A 17,970-nucleotide genomic window follows, 5' to 3' on the forward strand; every position below is an offset into this window, starting at 1 on the left:
TATTGGATGTAAAGCAAGCTGGCACCCCCTTCTTAATAACAAATTTGCTTAAAAGCCCTTTTGGTCATCATGACAACATTGTCAGCGTACTACCCCTTCATTTTTACCTCATGAGTCTTTGCTTTGTGTTTTACCTTGTTCCAGGCATACCATGAAGTTCCCTACACAACTTCCTTTACCTTGGCCAAACAACTGTCCTTTTATAAGATCCGTACAATTGCCCCAGGCAAGACTCACACAGCTGCTATTGATGGTGAGTTGATTTACAGCTTTATACACAGGCCTCAGTAGCTCATGCTTTTTATTCTCTCAAGTGTTAGCTCTTCCTTTTTCTTTTTTTCTTAAGATTTTATTTTTAAGTAATCTCCATACCCAATGTGGGGCTTGAACCCACAACCCTGAGACCAAGAGTTGCATGGTCCACTGACTGAATTAGCCAGGTGCCACAAGTATTAGCTCTTCTTAATATATACATTCTCCTGTTTTCCCCCAGCATCCAGTATTATCTCATTAACAAATTAGGCATTCAAGTAAATGTTTTTTTGGGTAATCATTATAAATGCACAGTCACTACATCCCTTAATGAGAATGCCATGCCCATAATTCCAGACAACTACTGCTTTTAATTAGTACCACTTATGAGTTTACTAGGTTAGGTAGTACCCATTTTCCACATTTAAAATACAGTATTAGAGGGACGCCTGGGTGGCTCAGTCGGTAAGCGTCTGCCTTGGGCTCAGGTCATGATCCCAGGGTCCTGGGATCAAGTCCCACATTGGGCTCCCTGCTGAGAAGGGAGCCTGCTTCTCCCTCTGCCTGCTATACCCCCTGCTTGTTCTCTCCCTCTGACAAAATCTTAAAATAAGTAAATAAAATAACAATAAAATACAGTATTAGAAAATATGATATTGGGTCACTTTCTGAGTCAAATTGGTCATAGATTTAGATACCCTAGCTGCCCTAGGTGCAAGATTGTGTGGCTAGCTTTCTATTTGTATACTCTTAACAACCAGAAGTTAGTCCATGGAACTCTACTTTGACTGCATTTTCCCTCTGTTCCATGCCCCATTTGTGCCTGGTTATTTGTTTTTATTCTCTCTTAGAGCGAGGCCGGCTGCTGACCTTTGGCTGCAACAAGTGTGGACAGCTGGGCGTTGGGAATTATAAGAAGCGTCTAGGAATCAACCTGTTGGGAGGACCCCTAGGTGGGAAGCAAGTGATCAGGGTTTCCTGCGGTGATGAGTTTACCATTGCTGCCACTGATGGTGAGTCTGTACACACCATTTCAGGCTTGCTGGACGATAGCTATATTTTAATGTTTGACTGGAAAAGAGGTGGACTGGTTATTTATATAGCTGGATCATACATTTACTTTTTATTTATGCTAAATTGGTGTCCAATTGTTATGCAGATGGAGTTTTCGTTAACTTCTCATATGTTCAACATAGTGAAATTGCTTTTACAAAAAAACATTTCTAGATAATGGCAAAGTTAATATTCTAAGTCTCTACTTTTTTTACTTTAACTTTTTTGGTTAAATGTTTTAAGAATTATTAAATATTTCCATATATACCTGGCCCTGCACCATGTTGGTTTCAATAAATGTTGGCTGGGTGGCTGGAGAGAACGACGTAATCTAACCTTGCTCCTTGTCCAGGGTCAGCCACACTGCAATGATGTCCTCAGGGACGGCTAAGCCTTAAAGGGCTGAATACTGTGTGTCTCTTGGCTTCCAGAATTGGAACTGGCATAACTAAATTTTCTTCTCTTTCCTCTCATTGCTCTTTCTTGCATCTCACAGCATCTTCTTGCTCCTTTTACCACATTTCTTCTTTACTACCACTTGAGCGAGTCTTTATTCCCTTCCCTCTCTCCTGCTTTCTTTTTTTCTTTTCTCTCTTTCCTGTATCACCTTCTGAACTTTTATTTTTTTAGGACTTTATTTATTTATTTGACAAGCAGGGGGAGTAGCAGAGGGCGAGGGAGAAGCACGCTCGATCCCAGGGCCCTGGGATCATGACCTGAGCCAAAGGCAGCTGCTTAACCGACTGAGCCACCCGGGCACCCCCCTTCTGAACTTTTTTGATTGTTGTAGCCACTTCTTTCTTGTGACTGGTGAACAACAAATCACATTTTATCTTTTGACTCATTTCAGCTCTTTCTGTTGCTCAGGGTCTAAGGTGTCTTTGTTTCCTTTTGGTCTGTGCCTGTTGCATACACATGAGGGATCCAGGGGCAGTGTCAGATAAGTGATCCGTTACCATATTTACTTAAGTGAACCACCTTTTGGGGTGGCACATTAACCTTCCCCGCTGGTCCCAAAGTGAGGGATTTTAGGGAGCAAGCTGTTAAGGTCAGACTAAAATGGAAATAAATTTAATGGAGATAAATGGAAATGTGACCTACAAAGACAGAGTGAGGATGTCACTGAGGATTAAGTAAGTGCTGCAAGTCCAGTAGCACTTCCTGACAGGGCCTCGAGGAAGTGATGTTTTTTCAGTACATCTGTGTCCTTCACAAGTTAACTTCAGAATGAGGACTGTAGAATTGGACTCCATGGCTGGGTGTGTCACCTCCTAATAAATGTTTCTCTACCTCTCTGAACTGTACTCTTATCATCTTATTCACACAACCAACATAAACTGAGTACCTGCTGTACTCCAGGTCCTCTTTTAGGCTCTGGGAATGTAAAAGAGGGTCTCAGAAAGTCCCTGTCCTTAAGGAGTTTGCAGTCTAGGTTAGGGGAGACAGTCATATAAACAATCTAGTACAGGCAGGTAGATCAGGTGCCACTGATAGCAGTATCTGACCCCTCTAAACCCTGGAATGCCCAGTACTCAGTCCTTCTTTCTTGCCTTGTCTCCCTTAAGTGAGTATTACCTTAAATTCCCCCTATTCACTGATGGCTTTATATCACCACCCCTGAACTCCAGATTTGGTTATTTCATCAGCCCCTGGACTTAGATGTCTAAAGGTAGGGTGACTTTAGAGCTCAGTTTTCCCAAGTCAGTCCTCATTCATGCCTATTGTCCAGGCTTAATCTTTACTAGTACCCCTTTTCATTAAAAAGTGTTCTGATTTGCTTAAGAAGTTATAGGCATCTCAGACAAACTTACTATAGTCAAAATCAGACTTTTGATTTTCTGCCCAAATCTGTTCCTCCTACAACTTCCCTATGTCACTAAATGGCAGCTTCATTCTATACCCTACATCCCATCCATCAGCATATCCTATTGATTATCTTCATAATATGTCTGACCCACTTCCCACCATCTTCACTACTAGAACTGGTCTCCTGCTACCACCCTTGGTCCCCTGCAATTGATTCTCCTCATGGTAGGCTGATGGATCCTTTTAAATACCTAAATACTACTCCTCAGAATTTCTTTTTTTTTTTATTGTATTTATTTATTAGAGAGCATGCGTGTGCAAGAGAGGTACGCATAAGTGGGGGAGGGGCAGAAGGAGAGGGAGAGGGAGAGAATCTCAAGCATGCTCCACACTAAGTGCACAGCCTGGCACGGGGCATGATCTTATGATCTGAAACCAAGAGTTGGTTAACCAACTGAGCCACCCAGGTGCCCCTTCTCCTCAGAACTTCTAATGGATTCCTATCTCAGTCAGTAAAAACCAAAGTCATTACAATGGGCTGCATGGCCCTACATGACCAGGACCGCATCTATCTACTGACCTCTGACCACTGTCTTCTCCTTTATTTTGCTCCAGCTGCAGGGGCCTTCATATTCCTTGTTCATGATACTCATGTTACCCACATAGGACCTTTGCACTTGCTGCTGTTCTCTCTGCCTGGAAAACTCGTCCCCTAGCTATCCACATCGCTCTTTCTCACTTCAAGCAGGTCTCTGCTCAAGTGTCAACAAGTATTTCCCTGACTACCCTATCTAAAATAATGATACCCTACTGTTATTCTTTATTTCCACTTTTCTTTACCATTTATCTTCCTTCATAACATTTATGACTACCAGAAGTATTAGATGGTTGATTGACCAGTCTCCTCCAACTAGAGTGTTAGTTCCACAAGGGTAGTGACTTTGTTTTGTTCACTGCTTTATTCCTACACCTCCAGCAGTGCATGTCATGAAGTAGATGCCCAGATATTTACTAATATCTGAATGAATGACCAAAAACAGTTGTTGAATGGGTGGATGGATGGCAGTACATTGGAGAAGTGGTCGTTTTTACCACGTTGGCATCGGGAATTGTTTAGGTTTTATTTAGGGAAATAAACAGCTTTTCCTTGTTTTGTACATAGTGGAAACTCTTTCTAACTCTAGGACATAAAGATGGGGAACCCAAAGAGTAGGGGAATTAGTTTTCTATTAAACTATCTGTTTGATTTTTTTCCTAGATAATCACATTTTTGCCTGGGGCAATGGTGGTAACGGTCGCCTGGCAATGACCCCCACAGAGAGACCACATGGCTCTGATATCTGCACCTCATGGCCTCGGCCTATTTTTGGATCTTTGCATCACGTCCCGGACCTATCTTGCCGTGGTTGGCACACCATTCTCATTGTTGGTAAGGGTTTCATATGTGAGGGTTGGGGTGGATTTGACAGAGGGTAGACTCACACCTAAGATCCTGATGGTCACGTTCTTAGAAACAGAAGTGTCCTGAAGTAAAGAAGCTGTTTCTGTAAGTGTTGTAATGGTGACATCATACCTAGTGGTGGGACAGAACACTGTCATTTCCTGAGCTTTATTGTTTGCCACCTTCTGACCATTTTTTAACATGATAACTTCAGGCTCTGCCTCCTTTGCTATAGAATTGTTATCTCTAGTTGTCCACTACTGAATTGGTTGTCTGTGTTCATACTTTTGTGAGAAACATTCGGGATACCTTTAAAAAGAAACTAAATCATAATTGTTTTCTGCTTAAAGATACTCTGTTATGAACTGAATTATAAAAGCCTGTGTGAAGGGCGCCTGGGTGGCTCAGTCGTTAAGCGTCTGCCTTCAGCTCAGGTCATGATCCCAGGGTCCTGGGATCGAGCCCCACATCGGGCTCCCTGCTCAGCGGGAAGCCTGCTTCTCCCTCTCCCACTCCCCCTGCTTGTGTTCCCTCTCTCGCTGTGTCTCTCTCTATCAAATAAATAAAATCTTTAAAAAAATAAAAAGAAAAAATAAATAAAAGCCTGTGTGAGGGTTTCCAAGTCCATTCTTCTGGATCAGTGGTTCACAACCTCAGCTGCACATTAGAATCACCCACGGAGCTTTTAGAAATCCACAGTCCTGACCAATTAAATCAGAATCTCTGCGGTGGGACCTAGGTGTTGTTACTATTTAAAGCTTCTCAGGTAATTCCAAAGAATAGTTAAAGTGGAGAATTGCTCCTCTCCATAGTGAACATAGTTAGAGTAGCTAGTGGTGCTTTAATATCTAGAAGAATAAGTAATTATAAAGTTACCTGGGGTGAGGGATCGCTGTTATCTTGTAGATTAACTCCCTATTCTAGTCTTCTCACTTTTCCTGCCTGTAGCTGTTTACAGTGCTTACCTACTGAATATTTTTCCTCAGAGAAAGTATTGAATTCTAAGACCATCCGTTCCAATAGCAGCGGCTTATCCATCAGAACTGGTAAGTAGCAATGTCTCAGGTACCAGTGGTTTTTCTGCGCTGTGGGTCTTTGGGTTGGATTCCATGTAGTCTCCCAAAAAGGGAAATAGAAAGTATCTCTGGGAAATGAGGAATACGGTGATCAAGAGAGAGGATCATATTTTGGTGGATTTCACAATAAGTTATGACTTTTATTACACTGTGGTCAGAGGGAGAGTACATCTTTGCCAACCAAGCATATGGAAGTAATTAAGTGTCTTGCCCAATATTGTAATGTGGCTTGTGTATTGTTCCTATCCTTACCACGCTAGGGGCTATGAGTTCTGTCTCCTCTTTACTTCCACCATATTCACAGGGTTATTCCAGTCTATAGAAATAGTCCTCCAAAACAGGCCCTTGGAATTAAAAGTTGGCTAAACTTTCAGTGTGGTTAGAAAAATCAGCCCAGAGCTCTCTGATACTTTTCCTTTGGCTGCTTTCTGCATGGTTCTCTGTTATTTGGGACTATGCCAGGAAACTAAATCTGTGTTCCTTTTTGGTTTTCCATTTGCTCTAAAGTACCTTTACTCTTTGGTATCTCAGAACCTGGATTCTGATAGTTTGTAGAATCAAAGCAGATAAAGACCTAGAATAAAAGCAGTTTAATCCTCAAAAAGAAAGTTGAATGTCTGATCTGGACTTGTACTCTAGTTACACACACATACATCGGACCTTTTATTAGTTTCCTTTAGTAATCTCTTGCTCAGCCTTTATCTGTGCATGTTAATATCTATCACAAATGATAATCTTTTTGCTAAGCACAGCTGTTCTCTTACAGCTTTGTTTTGGTGGAACAGTATTTAATGGAAAAAATAAGATTAAAAGCACATATCCATTGGCTGGAAAATGGAAACTCCATAAGGGCAGGGATTTTTGTCTTTTTTTATTCGTTAGTTTTATCCACATTGCCTAGAAGAGTGCCTGGCAAATGGTGAATGTTCAATATATATTTGTTGATTGAGTGTGTTCTAATCATCCAGTGGAATATTATAGAAGAGTAGAAATGAACATCTACAAATAGTTCCCTAATGTGAAATGTAAAAAGCAAGTTGCAGCAGACTCTGTGCCTTTTTATATAAAGTTAAAAAACAAGCCAAATTAATATATTGCTTAAGGATACATAAATATGGGATGACCTTTTTTTTAAAGAAGAAATGATAAATACAGAATTAAGTCAGTAGTTACGTTTAGGTAGGAGGCCAGAGAAGGAAGGAGTTCACAAGGCAGATGCGATACAGGTAATGTTTTAGTTCAGCACTGTCCCATAAATCTTTCTGCAAGAGTGGAAATGTTTTATGTCTGTGCTGTCCAACACTTGAAAAGTAGCTACTGAGGGAACTGAACTTTTTATTTTATTTAAATTTAAATTGCCATATATGGCTAGTGACTACCATGTTGGAAAGTACAATTCTAGTTCTTCTAGTGGTAGGTTTATGTTTTTGTTTATTTTGTTAGGTAGCAAAACTTACACATATATTAAAAGTAGTCTTATGTATATTTCAAATGTATCCTAATTTTTTAAAAGCCATTTAAAACAAAAGCTTCAGAGCTTTTGTTGGCATCTGTGGTTCTGCTGCTTCAGTAGGATCAGTGTGGCAGTCCGTCTGTAAGCCACTAGAACTGGTAATCATGAATGGTCCTTTACGTTTAACTTTAGAATATACCATACAATTATTTTTTTAGCTTTGGCAAATTTACTTTCTTAAACATATATATTTTTGGCCCATACTAAAATTCAGTTTCATTTCTGACTATACATCAGCTAGTCTTCATTTTGTGACAGTTACTTGGAATGTGCAGCATGATGCGAAAGAACCAACCATGTTTTAAAAATTCTTACAAATAGTTATCAAAGAACTTAATGAATTTAATGGTTGAAGACTTCTCCAGAAAGGAAGGTAGTGGTGAGTTTGTCTGGCAGCTTTAAAAGGTGTTTGGCTCAAATGTGAAAGAGCTTTGTGTTTATATGAAACCTTGCTGAGCCTTGGTGGAGAATGCCGGAGTCTGGATGTATCAAAGTATGCGTGGTAGAGTCAGTGAGCTGTGGTTGGGGTGATTGTCCAGCAGTGCTTTAGAACATTGATAATGGGCTGTGAACATAGAGATAAGTAAGTTTGGGATGTAGAAATGAATTATGATTATGAAGATACTGATACTCAATACGTTGTGTAAAAGCTAAAAATTGAGTCCTAAATATCTGACTGACACCGTTGCTATTACTTCCTGCAACTCTAGGAAGCTCCCCAGGGGTCAGCAGGGCTGTAAGATCGTAAATCTTTCTTGCTGCATAGCAAGGCTCTCCCTTTCTGTGCTGTGTATCTGGCAGTGGTTCAGAGCTCTAGCCCAGGCGGCGGCGGTGGGGGAGAAGAGGAGGACAGTCAGCAGGAACCTGAGACTCCTGATCCGAGCGGAGGCTTCCGAGGAACAATGGAAGCAGACCGAGGAATGGAAGGTTTAGTCAGTCCCACGGAGGCCATGGGGATCAGTAGTGGGGCCAGCAGCTCCTGCCCTGGCTGGCTTCGAAAGGTAATTCCTTTGGCAGAGGTATCTTCGATAAAACATTAGGCCCTTTGCAGCAACGAGAAAGGAGCTGTCGGCATCTCTGTGTCCCATGCCCCATTCAAGTGTTCTACAGCAGGCATCGAGTCTTCTGATTTCCACCTGGAACAAAATTACCAAATCTCTAATCCTTTTTTCTTCCTGACAAGGAGACGCACAAAATGTTCTCATACCTGTAGTACTTACATGAATGTAAGTAAATTAAGAAAACCTTCCTTGAAGGCAGTTTTTGTAATGCATGTGTACAAAGATTAGAGATTTGAGCTTAGAGATTTTGTACTGTGGTTTGTAGTAGAATATTGGGGCAGTCAGAATGTTTTATAGTAGAGAGATGGGTTATGAGAGTTGACTTGCAGACAGTAAAAATGTTAGAGTATATTTGGATGGAAAGTTGGTTACAACATATGAGTGGGCAGAAAAAGATAGAACACCTTAGCCTCAGGACCCCATTCTCTTAGAAAATATAGATGCATAGAAGAATGTCTGCTATGAAGACTGAAAGCAGTATTGCTCATTTTAACAGTGTTAATCTATGATTGATGGAATTGCTAGTCCTTTTGCCCATCTGTATTTTCTCATTTTCTACAGTGAGCATTTGTAGTTTGTGAAATTTTAAATTTTTACCAAAAAAAAACAGAGATTGAAAGCTGTCCTTATAAGACAACTAAACTCGATATCCACTTAGGATTAGGAATGGAGAAAGTTTCAGTCTCAGCTTTGAGCAGCCTGGCCACTGGCCTCACTGTCATCACCTTCGAGCTCCCCAACTCACTGAATAGACCGTGTAGAATACATGTGTTGGGGATAGGTGCCACACACTCCAAACTGTGTTCTTGAATTTGAGTTTCAATTCGAATTACTGTTACTCGTCTGAGGAAGGGATGGCCTGCTCTTGACAGGTACAGTGAGCCCCATTGAACCCACAAATGTCATGCCCCACTAGAGGGTGCTGCTGTCACAACAGAGGGAAAGCTGTAACAAGATGGGAATTGGGGAGAAAGAAAATAAACCGCTCAAACAGAACTGATGAGATTCTTTCTCTTATACATAGGAGCTGGAAAATGCAGAATTCATCCCCATGCCTGACAGCCCATCTCCCCTAAGTGCAGCTTTTACAGAATCTAAGAAAGATACCCTGCCCTATGAAGAGCTACAAGGACTCAAAGTGGCCTCTGAAGCTCCTTTGGAACACAAGCCCCCAGTAGGAGCCTGGGTAACTGAACTTTTTGCCTTTGAGTCACAACTAAGTAGGCAGAGAGCTCTCCACACTTCTTCTGGCCTCGCCGTCTCCTCTAGCTTCCTCGGTCTCCCACTGCCCTGTATCAACTCATTATACTGTCTGTTCAGTAGTGCTTAAAGCCCTAGGCTTACCTGAGTTTGCCTTGGAAAAAAGTATTGACCCTTGCAGATTCCTGATGGGCTAACAGCTTTCTACACCAGAGGACTGTCTTTGTTTTCTCTCTGCCTCAGGAGTACCAAAATTAAAGTTCCAAAATTCAAATCCAGTTTTTTTGACACTGCTAGTGTGGGTTGGAGGCTCTCGATTTGAGTAAGAAATAATGCTTGTAGTCTAGTGAGGGAGCCACACATGTGTGCCTAACCTTGGTAGGAATCAAATTGTAGTAAATGCCTCAATCAAATGCAAACCCCAGGGGTCATCAAGCTTTTTCTATAAAGGGCCACATAGTAATTATTTTAGGCTTTATGGACCATACGGTCTCTTCTGCAACTACTCAACTTTGACATTGTTGTACAAAAGCAGCCATAGATAATACATAATGAATGAGCATCATTATGTTCCAATAAAACTTCATTTACAAAAACAGGCAGCAGTAGGCTGGATTTGGCCAGGGGCTATCATTTGCTGACCCTTCCTATAAACAAAGTACAGTAGAAGGGAGAGAAATCCAGACTAGAAAAGATGTAATAAAACCTTTGAAACTTCAAGGTGAATGTTTTCATTCCTCTGTCAGTTAGCTTTCTTGAACTATTTTGGCAGTACTGTTTACTGAACACCTCTCAAATGTCTTCTAAAGTGTGATCCACTACATTTCATGGATATTGACCCTTTGGATCACAGTGTTCTCAACTGTGATCAGAAAGACTCGTTCCAAGCCAAATCACGCCTGCCCCCACTTCAGCATTTTCCATGGGATGATATCAGTGCACTTTAAATTCGTTTGCAGAAGTTCTCCAAAACAGACGGTTGTTCTTTTACCTTAGCCTAACAGAGCCTGAGGCACTGAGAGTTCTCTTGCCCTGTTATGTTAGAGCCAGGTGCTGTTGTAATCCCAGCATTTTCTGCGCCTGTTGCATTGACTTTGTGTATCTGTATGGTTTATCATGTTACTTTAAAAGTAAAATCTGATAGCATTTAGAGGAAGGTTGGGTTGGGGAGCTGTGGCATCCAGGCAGAACCGCCTGTGACCTCTTCCTCCTCTCCTTAGCCACCTCGGCTGAATTCTGCAGAGACATGTGCTGGGAAGGTAACGCCATTAACTCCTGCCTGCACGTGCAGCACTCTGCAGGGGGAGGTTGAGAGACTGCAGGGGCTGGTGTTGAAGTGTCTGGCTGAACAACAGAAGCTACAGCAAGAAAACCTCCAGATTTTTACTCAACTACAGAAGCTGAACAAGAAATTAGAAGGAGGGCAGCAGGTGAGAGCATTAAAAGAATAATTCAATCTCTAATTCTGTTTTGAAAAGTCACAGAAACAAAACACCAGTAGACACTAAAACAGACTTATTCCTTTGCAAGTACTTATATTTTGATGATGTAACTTTTGTAATAAATCCCAGCAGCCCTGGGCCTTGTTCAGGTGCCTGAGTTAAATTATCTTTATCACCTGACTTCCATTGTTTTTTGTTACTCTATTTTTTCTTTTACTTTTTATTACGAAAAACTAAACATTACTGTTCAGTGAACACTCATACCACCATCTAGGTTCATCAGTTGTTAACATGTTTGTTTTAAATGTGTGTGTATGTATGTTTAAAATATGTGAGGATATATATCTGTACTTAAAATATATCTGGGTATATGTGTGTGTGTATGTGTTATTATTTTGCCAAACCATTTTCAAATAAATTATAAAAGTCATGACATAGGCCCCCTAAATAGTTTCTTACACACACCCAAAAATACATTTATTCTCCCAGATAACCACCATACTATTATAACACATAACACAGTTTATGCTAATATTACCTCAATTTTCATCCAATATCCAGAATATTCCCAGATTTCCCACAAAAATGTCCCTTATAATTGTTTTTATCAGATCAGAATCCAATTAAGGTCCCTCTACTACATTGTTATGTCTCGTTTCTTTTTATCTAGAATACTTCCCTCTACTACTATCACCTTTTTTTTTTTTTAATTTTCATGGCACTGACTAGCTAAAGAAGCAGGGTCAGTTGTTGAACAAAATGGGCCACATTCTGGATTTGTCCTCTGTTTTCTTGGGACATTATCTAACTTGTTCTTTTGTCACCCTGTTTTTCTATAAACTGGAAGTTAGACTTAAGGCTTGATTAGATTTAAATTAAACATTTTTTGTAAAAACATTTCACAGGTGTTGCTGTTTGCATTGTTGTTTTAGAGAGAGAGAGCACAAGCAAAGGGGAAGGGGCAGAGGGAGACCGAGAGAGAGAATCTCAAGCAGACTCCGTGCTGAGTGCAGAGCCCGATGCTATGCTCGATCCCACGACCCTGAGATCATGACCTAAGCCAAAATCAAGAGTTGGACGCTTAACCAGCTGAGCCACCCAGGCGTTCCATTTACATTGTTTTTAAAAGTATTGCCATAGTATTGCTCTATTTAGAGTGAACCAGGAAAGGGAAATAAGGGTCAACCCTTGGCTTTGCCATTTCCTAGTTTTATGTGTCTGGACAAATTACTTGGTTTCTATGAGTCCTGTTTTCTTACCTAAAAGAGGAAAATAATACCATCTACCTTGAATGGTTGTTTTGGGGATTAAATGAAATCATGTCTATGAAAGTACTTTGGAAAATAATATACTCACTTGAGGTAAGCATGGGGTGATTGGCAGCTATAGCACACAGGAGGATTATTTGGCTTAGAGCTGTCTTAGTTTTAAAATTGAGAGTTCTAGGGCACCTGGGTGGCTCAGTTGGTTAAGTGTCTGCCTTCAGCTCAGGTCATGAGTCGCATGAACTTGCATCAGGTTCCCTGCTCAGTGGGGAGTCTGCTTCTCCCTCTACCCTTGCCCCCTGCTCATGATCTCTCTCTCTCTCTCAAATAAATAAATAAATAAAATCTTTAAGAAAATAAAATAAAACTGAGAGTTCTACATTCCAGAAAATCCTACAGTCCTGGGCAGTTGGTCATCCTACCTGCAGCAAGTGTAAAGGTGTGGACTTTACTTAAAGTAGTATTATTAAAGTATTATCTAAAGTAGTATTAGGAGCTTGTCACAGAACTGTGGCTACAGATCCTTAGAGGTCAGCATTGGAAACCTAGTCCTGAACCGCTGTGACTGGTGACAGTATTGTTTTTTGTTTGGACAGGTGGGGATGCATTCCAGAGGAACTCAGACAGCAAAGGAAGAGATGGAAATGGATCCAAAGCCTGACTTAGATTCAGACTCCTGGTGCCTCTTGGGAACAGACTCCTGTCGACCCAGCCTCTAGTCTCCTGAGCCTGTATGGCCTCCAGGAAACTGGTATCCAAAGAACTTCACAGCACACTTACTGAATGCAGAGAGCGCTTTCCTGGCTTTGTTCACTTGCAGACAAGGAGTGCAAGGCGGAGGCTCTGAAGCACTTTCCGTGTACACTTGGAGAGTGGCATTGCCTATTAGATAGGATCTAGGAGTGGTTTTGTTTTGGAGAATGGAAGGGCCCCGTGGCCCTGGCTTTGTCCTCAGTGACTGCCATAGCAACAGCAGCTCTGTACCTCATCTGGTGATCCCACCTTCGAAGAGGAGACACAATGCTCACCTTAATATTGCTGGTAGCAGCTTATATCCCATTTATCATTTCACCATTACTTGGAAGCTGCCTTGGGAATTCAGCACCACGCATTGCACCTCTGGGTGGAGAGAAAAGTGTGAAACTCGAGTGGGCTGGAACCAGGTGGGGCCCAGGCAGGGTCATCTGGAGAGTGGTGAAGGGTAGCCTTCTCTGAAGCCCTGAGTCTGAGAAAATATGTCTGGTGGAGTCGATCTAGGCCTTGTTTTCAGAAAGTTCAGTTACTTTGTGCAGCTAAATGCTTTAGGAGGAAAAGTGGGCTTAGATTGCTTTTCCTTTGAGGGTCGATTAAAATGTCTTCAGTGAGGAGGAGATAAAGAAGGCTAGGGTCCCTCCTCGTCGCACAGCTGGGGTTGCCGCCTGCGGCCGATACAGGTAGTATTTCCTAACTTTGTAAGGTACCTCGAAAAGGTGAGGTGTCTCTTAGAAAATTGAGTCAGTGGGGCAATAGGAATGGCCTTAAGAGAAAACCACAAGGGGGAGAGGTTCTCCTTTAGCTGCCTCTACTTGGTATCTTAGGAAGGTCTAGAATGCCTCTGCCTTTGTGACTCTTAGGGTTCTAACTTTGACTTTAGCAACCCCAACCACTCCCTTTCTGTATGTCTAGTCAGTATTTGTCCCCTTTTGGTGTTTTATGAAGCTGTATCAGTGAATCTGGATCATCTTTCCTACTTGAGTGGCCCAAAGCCAGCACCAAAACCTGGTAGTCCCTGAAGCCTAACAGAACAGGTAGAAGCTGCCAAGTGAAAGGAATTTGGCTGAGAGCTCCGTTCTAATCCCATAGTCATTATTGTGTCCTCATAGACAAGGAGCAAGCTAGCTTTCCCAAAGAGAGAGTGTCCTCAAAGCTTTTGATGGTTTTTACTTAAGGATGCGAGCTTTGTGTTTTCACCTAAATGAAAGGTTCCTTTAGTATTTTGGGTCGTAGGAGTTGCCTTGATGAGTCTCACATCCTCCCTCCTTAGAAACTGCTAAATTAATTTTTGTTTCATTTTCCCCAAACCAAAAAATGAATGTTTGATATCTCTTTAATATTTTGGAAGGACCTGTGCGATGGAAATTTTGCCATTTCCCTAAAACTGGTGGGATAAAGGCTGATGCTTGGGGAAAACCCCATGGCTGGGAATGGGCAACTCTGTTCAATGGGATTTTCTTTGGTTCGATGTTCCCATTGTTTTCTCAATTCTGGGAAGCCTAGTACAATGGTACTAACATAATCACTAAAGCCTTTTCTTAAAATAAGGGAAGGGGCCAACCCCGGATTAAAGTTACAAGTTCTGGGGACTTGGGGGTTTGCTGTAAACCCCAGCAGTGGGTTTTGGTTCATCATGTAAATGCACCTTTGATTTTTTTTAAGGACTGACTGGCTTTTCACGTTCCTGTATTCCTCATACCATCTCAGCAGGCCTGAGAGGCAGGCTCAGTTTGGGTGTTAATCCTGAGTATTGCTTCTGCTGTGGAACTGAGGAACAGGGGCATGTTGCTGAGACAGGGATGGAAGTGAGCATGGAAGGGAGGAGAGAGCACTGCTCTTGTTCCGGAGGGGAGCCATTCTCTAGCAGGGGAACACTGCTCACTTTCTCTAGCATGTTCCCTCAGGAAGTCTAGTTTGCTGTTAATCTGGCTGAGAATCTGAGTTCTGTGCCTTAGAGACAATTTGCACTTTCCCAGTTGTGCCTGGGACAGCCATATGATTTTTCCCACCAAATAGCTATGCAAACAGAAACCAGTTCAAAGGTGGCAGCCATGCATTAGATAAAAATGAAAAGCAGCAGAAATGCCTTTGAATGGTTTTCTGTAGCTAATTCTCTTGAAGTTTGTCCTGCTTTTCTTTCTGCAGCACTAGGTGTTTTCAGTTTCCCAGTAGTATTGCTTTTGAGTTATAGTATAACCTGAGTTACTCCTCTGCTCTGATATTGTTGCTGAAGAACTAGCTCATTGTTAGCCAGATGTTTGAAAGGTTGAGGGTGGAGTGGTTTGGCATTTCTGTTTTAAATAAACATTTAAACTCTCAATCAGTGCTATGCCTGCGCATGGACCTTAGTCACTGGGGATGAAACACCCAGATACTAGGCCTTCGTGAATCTTTGATTCAATGAGTCTTTATCTAAATAAATAAAAGACCTTGTAACGGAAACAATGCAAGGGACATTTGCACAAATAATCTTTGCTTTTTTTTCCAGTTTTTCTTGCTAACAATAATTTCTGCTGCTACACCTTTTTCTCCCCAAACTTCTCAAATGTAGTGCTTAAAGTGCAGAGGGAGGAAGAAAATGAGCCACTGAAAGAGGAAGGAGCATTTCTTGTACTTAACCTCCTCAATCACAGTGGGCTTTTTCAAGTGATAATGTATATCTGTGTTTACAAAACTGTTTTCCCTCAAAGAGGGTGAACTGTATTTGGTCTCCCTGGCATAGCACAGCCAAGTTACCACTTCTCTTGGCTGAGCATTTCACTAAAGTGTAAAGTAAAAGTGGCCTTAAACTCACATTTCATTTGATTTGCCATATATTTGGAAACATCCATAATAGAAAGAACAGCTCTGGAGCAAGGATGTATTATAAATAAATTCTTTCAAATGAGTATCCCTGGACCTCCAAAGAAGTATTATTCATTAGTGTCCAGCAGACTGGGCTGTCGTCAGGACTACAAAACATGTTCCTTCCTGCCACAAAACCAAAAATCATTTATTACTTCAATGATTAACTATGGAAATAAACATGCTGATCACTAAACCTCACAGACTCAGGAACATGAGAGAGAAAAACACTATATCACGTCTCTGCTACTTCCTGTATAGTCGTGAAGAATGATAAATTAATGACCAAAAGCAAATGTTGGCCAAAAGGTACCATGCTGCATTAAATACCCTGCTGTTAAGAAGTACTATTTCAGCACATCTGCATAACTTTTATATGAAGTGAGTTTCACCATGAGATTTTCTTCCCATTGCTTACTTAACCTTTTGAACTTTAAAATTTATAACATTTGCTTGTACTGAAGGTTCTTGAATAAAGTATCACACGTGAACAGTACCAAGCAGCATTATCCACTGTCATCCTCTGCTGTCCAGGAAGGGACTTAGATAGAAAAACGGTTCTGACCTGTTCCCAAAGAGCAGATCAAGCTAAATTCAAAAGGCTAATAGATATTCTTAATCTAAGCAAGGCCTATGCATTATTAAGATTGGAGGGAACACTGAGGCATTGACTATTGCCTTCTCCAGCAATATAAGAATGAGCAACTGCTTCCTGTGTCTACAGAAGGCATTCCCCACACATACGTTTGTTCTCCCCAGAGGGCCCTGACCTGTGAACTTAATCACATCAACCAGGATCCCAAACCCAAGTGCCCGTGGGGCCAGGCAGGAAAGGTGAATAAGTGCAGCAGGCCAGGTGGGGCTGTGGTGATCGTCGAGATCAGCCTGTCTGAAGGAGCATGCGGTTGGGGCTATGCAGGGTTGCTGGCCTGGTATTTCCAGAACTTCCGGCTTTTCAAGAGATTCTCCATATCCCAGTTTTTAAATGTCAGATCTATGTCAAATTGTAGGACAAAGCAGTCCATAGGCTACCACTTCGCGGCCTTGGCCACAGCTCATTCTTGCCATCTACTGCTTTTACCATCAAGTGTGAAACTTAACAGTTTGTACTTCACTAGACTTGCCTGGGGAGTGTATATACTGGGTTAAATACGCAGTGTGTATGTGAAGTTTCAAGTGGCCAACTAAGGCCCCACTATGTGATCCCTCCTTTTCTTTGCAACAATTAAGAAGAGCATAAAGCAATTCAATAGGTACTGTTTTTTAATTTTTTTTTTCAGCCTAGAGCCCTGCAGCTTTACAGCTAAAGCCTTAAATTCGCATTTCAAATTGGTCTGATCTATTAGCCCAGCCATTCAGCAGAAGCTGCAGAGGAAATGGAACAAAAGTGAGTGGTCATTTGTTGTTAGTAGAACATGGTTTTATTGTCTGCTTAGTCACCTTGGCCCACATCAGGTTCGGTGTTTTTTCTCCAGTATTTTATTTTTTTTTAAAGATTTTTTTTATGTATTTATTTGACAGAGAGAGACACAGTGAGAGAGGGAACACAAGCAGGGGGAGTGGGAGAGGGAGAAGCAGGCTTCCCCCTGAGCAGGGAGCCCGATGCGGGGCTGGATCCCAGGACCCTGGGATCATGACCTAAGCGGAAGGCAGGTGCTTAACGACTGAGCCACCCAGGCGCCCCTTCTCCAGTATTTTAAACTAACAATTTTTTTAAAAGATTTTTTAAAATTTATTTGACACAGAGAGACACAGCAAGAGAGGGAACACAAGTGGGGGAGTGGGAGAGGGAGAAGCAGGCTACCCGCGGAGCAGGGAGCCCGATGCGGGGCTGGATCCCAGGACCGTGGGATCATGACCTGAGCCGAAGGCAGATGCTTAACGACTGAGCTACCCAGACGCCCCTTAAACTAACAATTTGAGTGATGCTCTCAGGACAATAATCCTACTGTTATTTCAGATCTGTTGTTCTATCTTCATCCTATCTCAACTGATACTACCCCTGACAGGCATTACCTTATCATTTCTCCCATCTCACCAATCTAGGACTTACTCATTTTATTATTTAATTTTAAATCCCCAAACCCATTGATTGAAGGTCTAATTGTGAGGAGTACCTGCAGTATGCACAATTCTGCACAGAAAAAATTTAACAGATCCGGTATCTTTTTCATCAGAGTTTACTTTCTAAAAGAGAAGTTCACTGTGGTATAATGGGCAGGGACATGTGACATGGCAATGTCCCCGCTTGCTTTGATGGTAGA

At 41.7% G+C, this 17,970-nt stretch overlaps 1 protein-coding gene across 1 annotated transcript in view; it reads left to right on the forward strand.

Annotated features, from left to right (window-relative positions):
* The window catches only part of NEK9 (NIMA related kinase 9), a 36,363-nt gene extending 21,032 nt beyond the window's left edge, over positions 1 to 15,331 (forward strand). The window contains exons 15-22 of the mRNA XM_028094813.2: positions 145 to 253; positions 1,104 to 1,265; positions 4,370 to 4,540; positions 5,539 to 5,598; positions 7,943 to 8,142; positions 9,227 to 9,388; positions 10,623 to 10,832; positions 12,706 to 15,331. Of these exons, the coding sequence (XP_027950614.1) occupies positions 145 to 253; positions 1,104 to 1,265; positions 4,370 to 4,540; positions 5,539 to 5,598; positions 7,943 to 8,142; positions 9,227 to 9,388; positions 10,623 to 10,832; positions 12,706 to 12,828 (1,197 nt within the window). The 3' untranslated portion in view covers positions 12,829 to 15,331. The remainder of the gene's footprint in view (positions 1 to 144; positions 254 to 1,103; positions 1,266 to 4,369; positions 4,541 to 5,538; positions 5,599 to 7,942; positions 8,143 to 9,226; positions 9,389 to 10,622; positions 10,833 to 12,705) is intronic.
* The last annotated feature ends 2,639 nt before the right edge of the window (positions 15,332 to 17,970 follow it).

The sequence above is a fragment of the Eumetopias jubatus genome, unplaced genomic scaffold (assembly GCF_037043125.1).
Source record: "Eumetopias jubatus isolate StellerSeaLion01/CBP00866 unplaced genomic scaffold, mEumJub1_p1.0 scaffold_7, whole genome shotgun sequence".
NCBI classification, from domain to species: domain Eukaryota; kingdom Metazoa; phylum Chordata; class Mammalia; order Carnivora; family Otariidae; genus Eumetopias; species Eumetopias jubatus.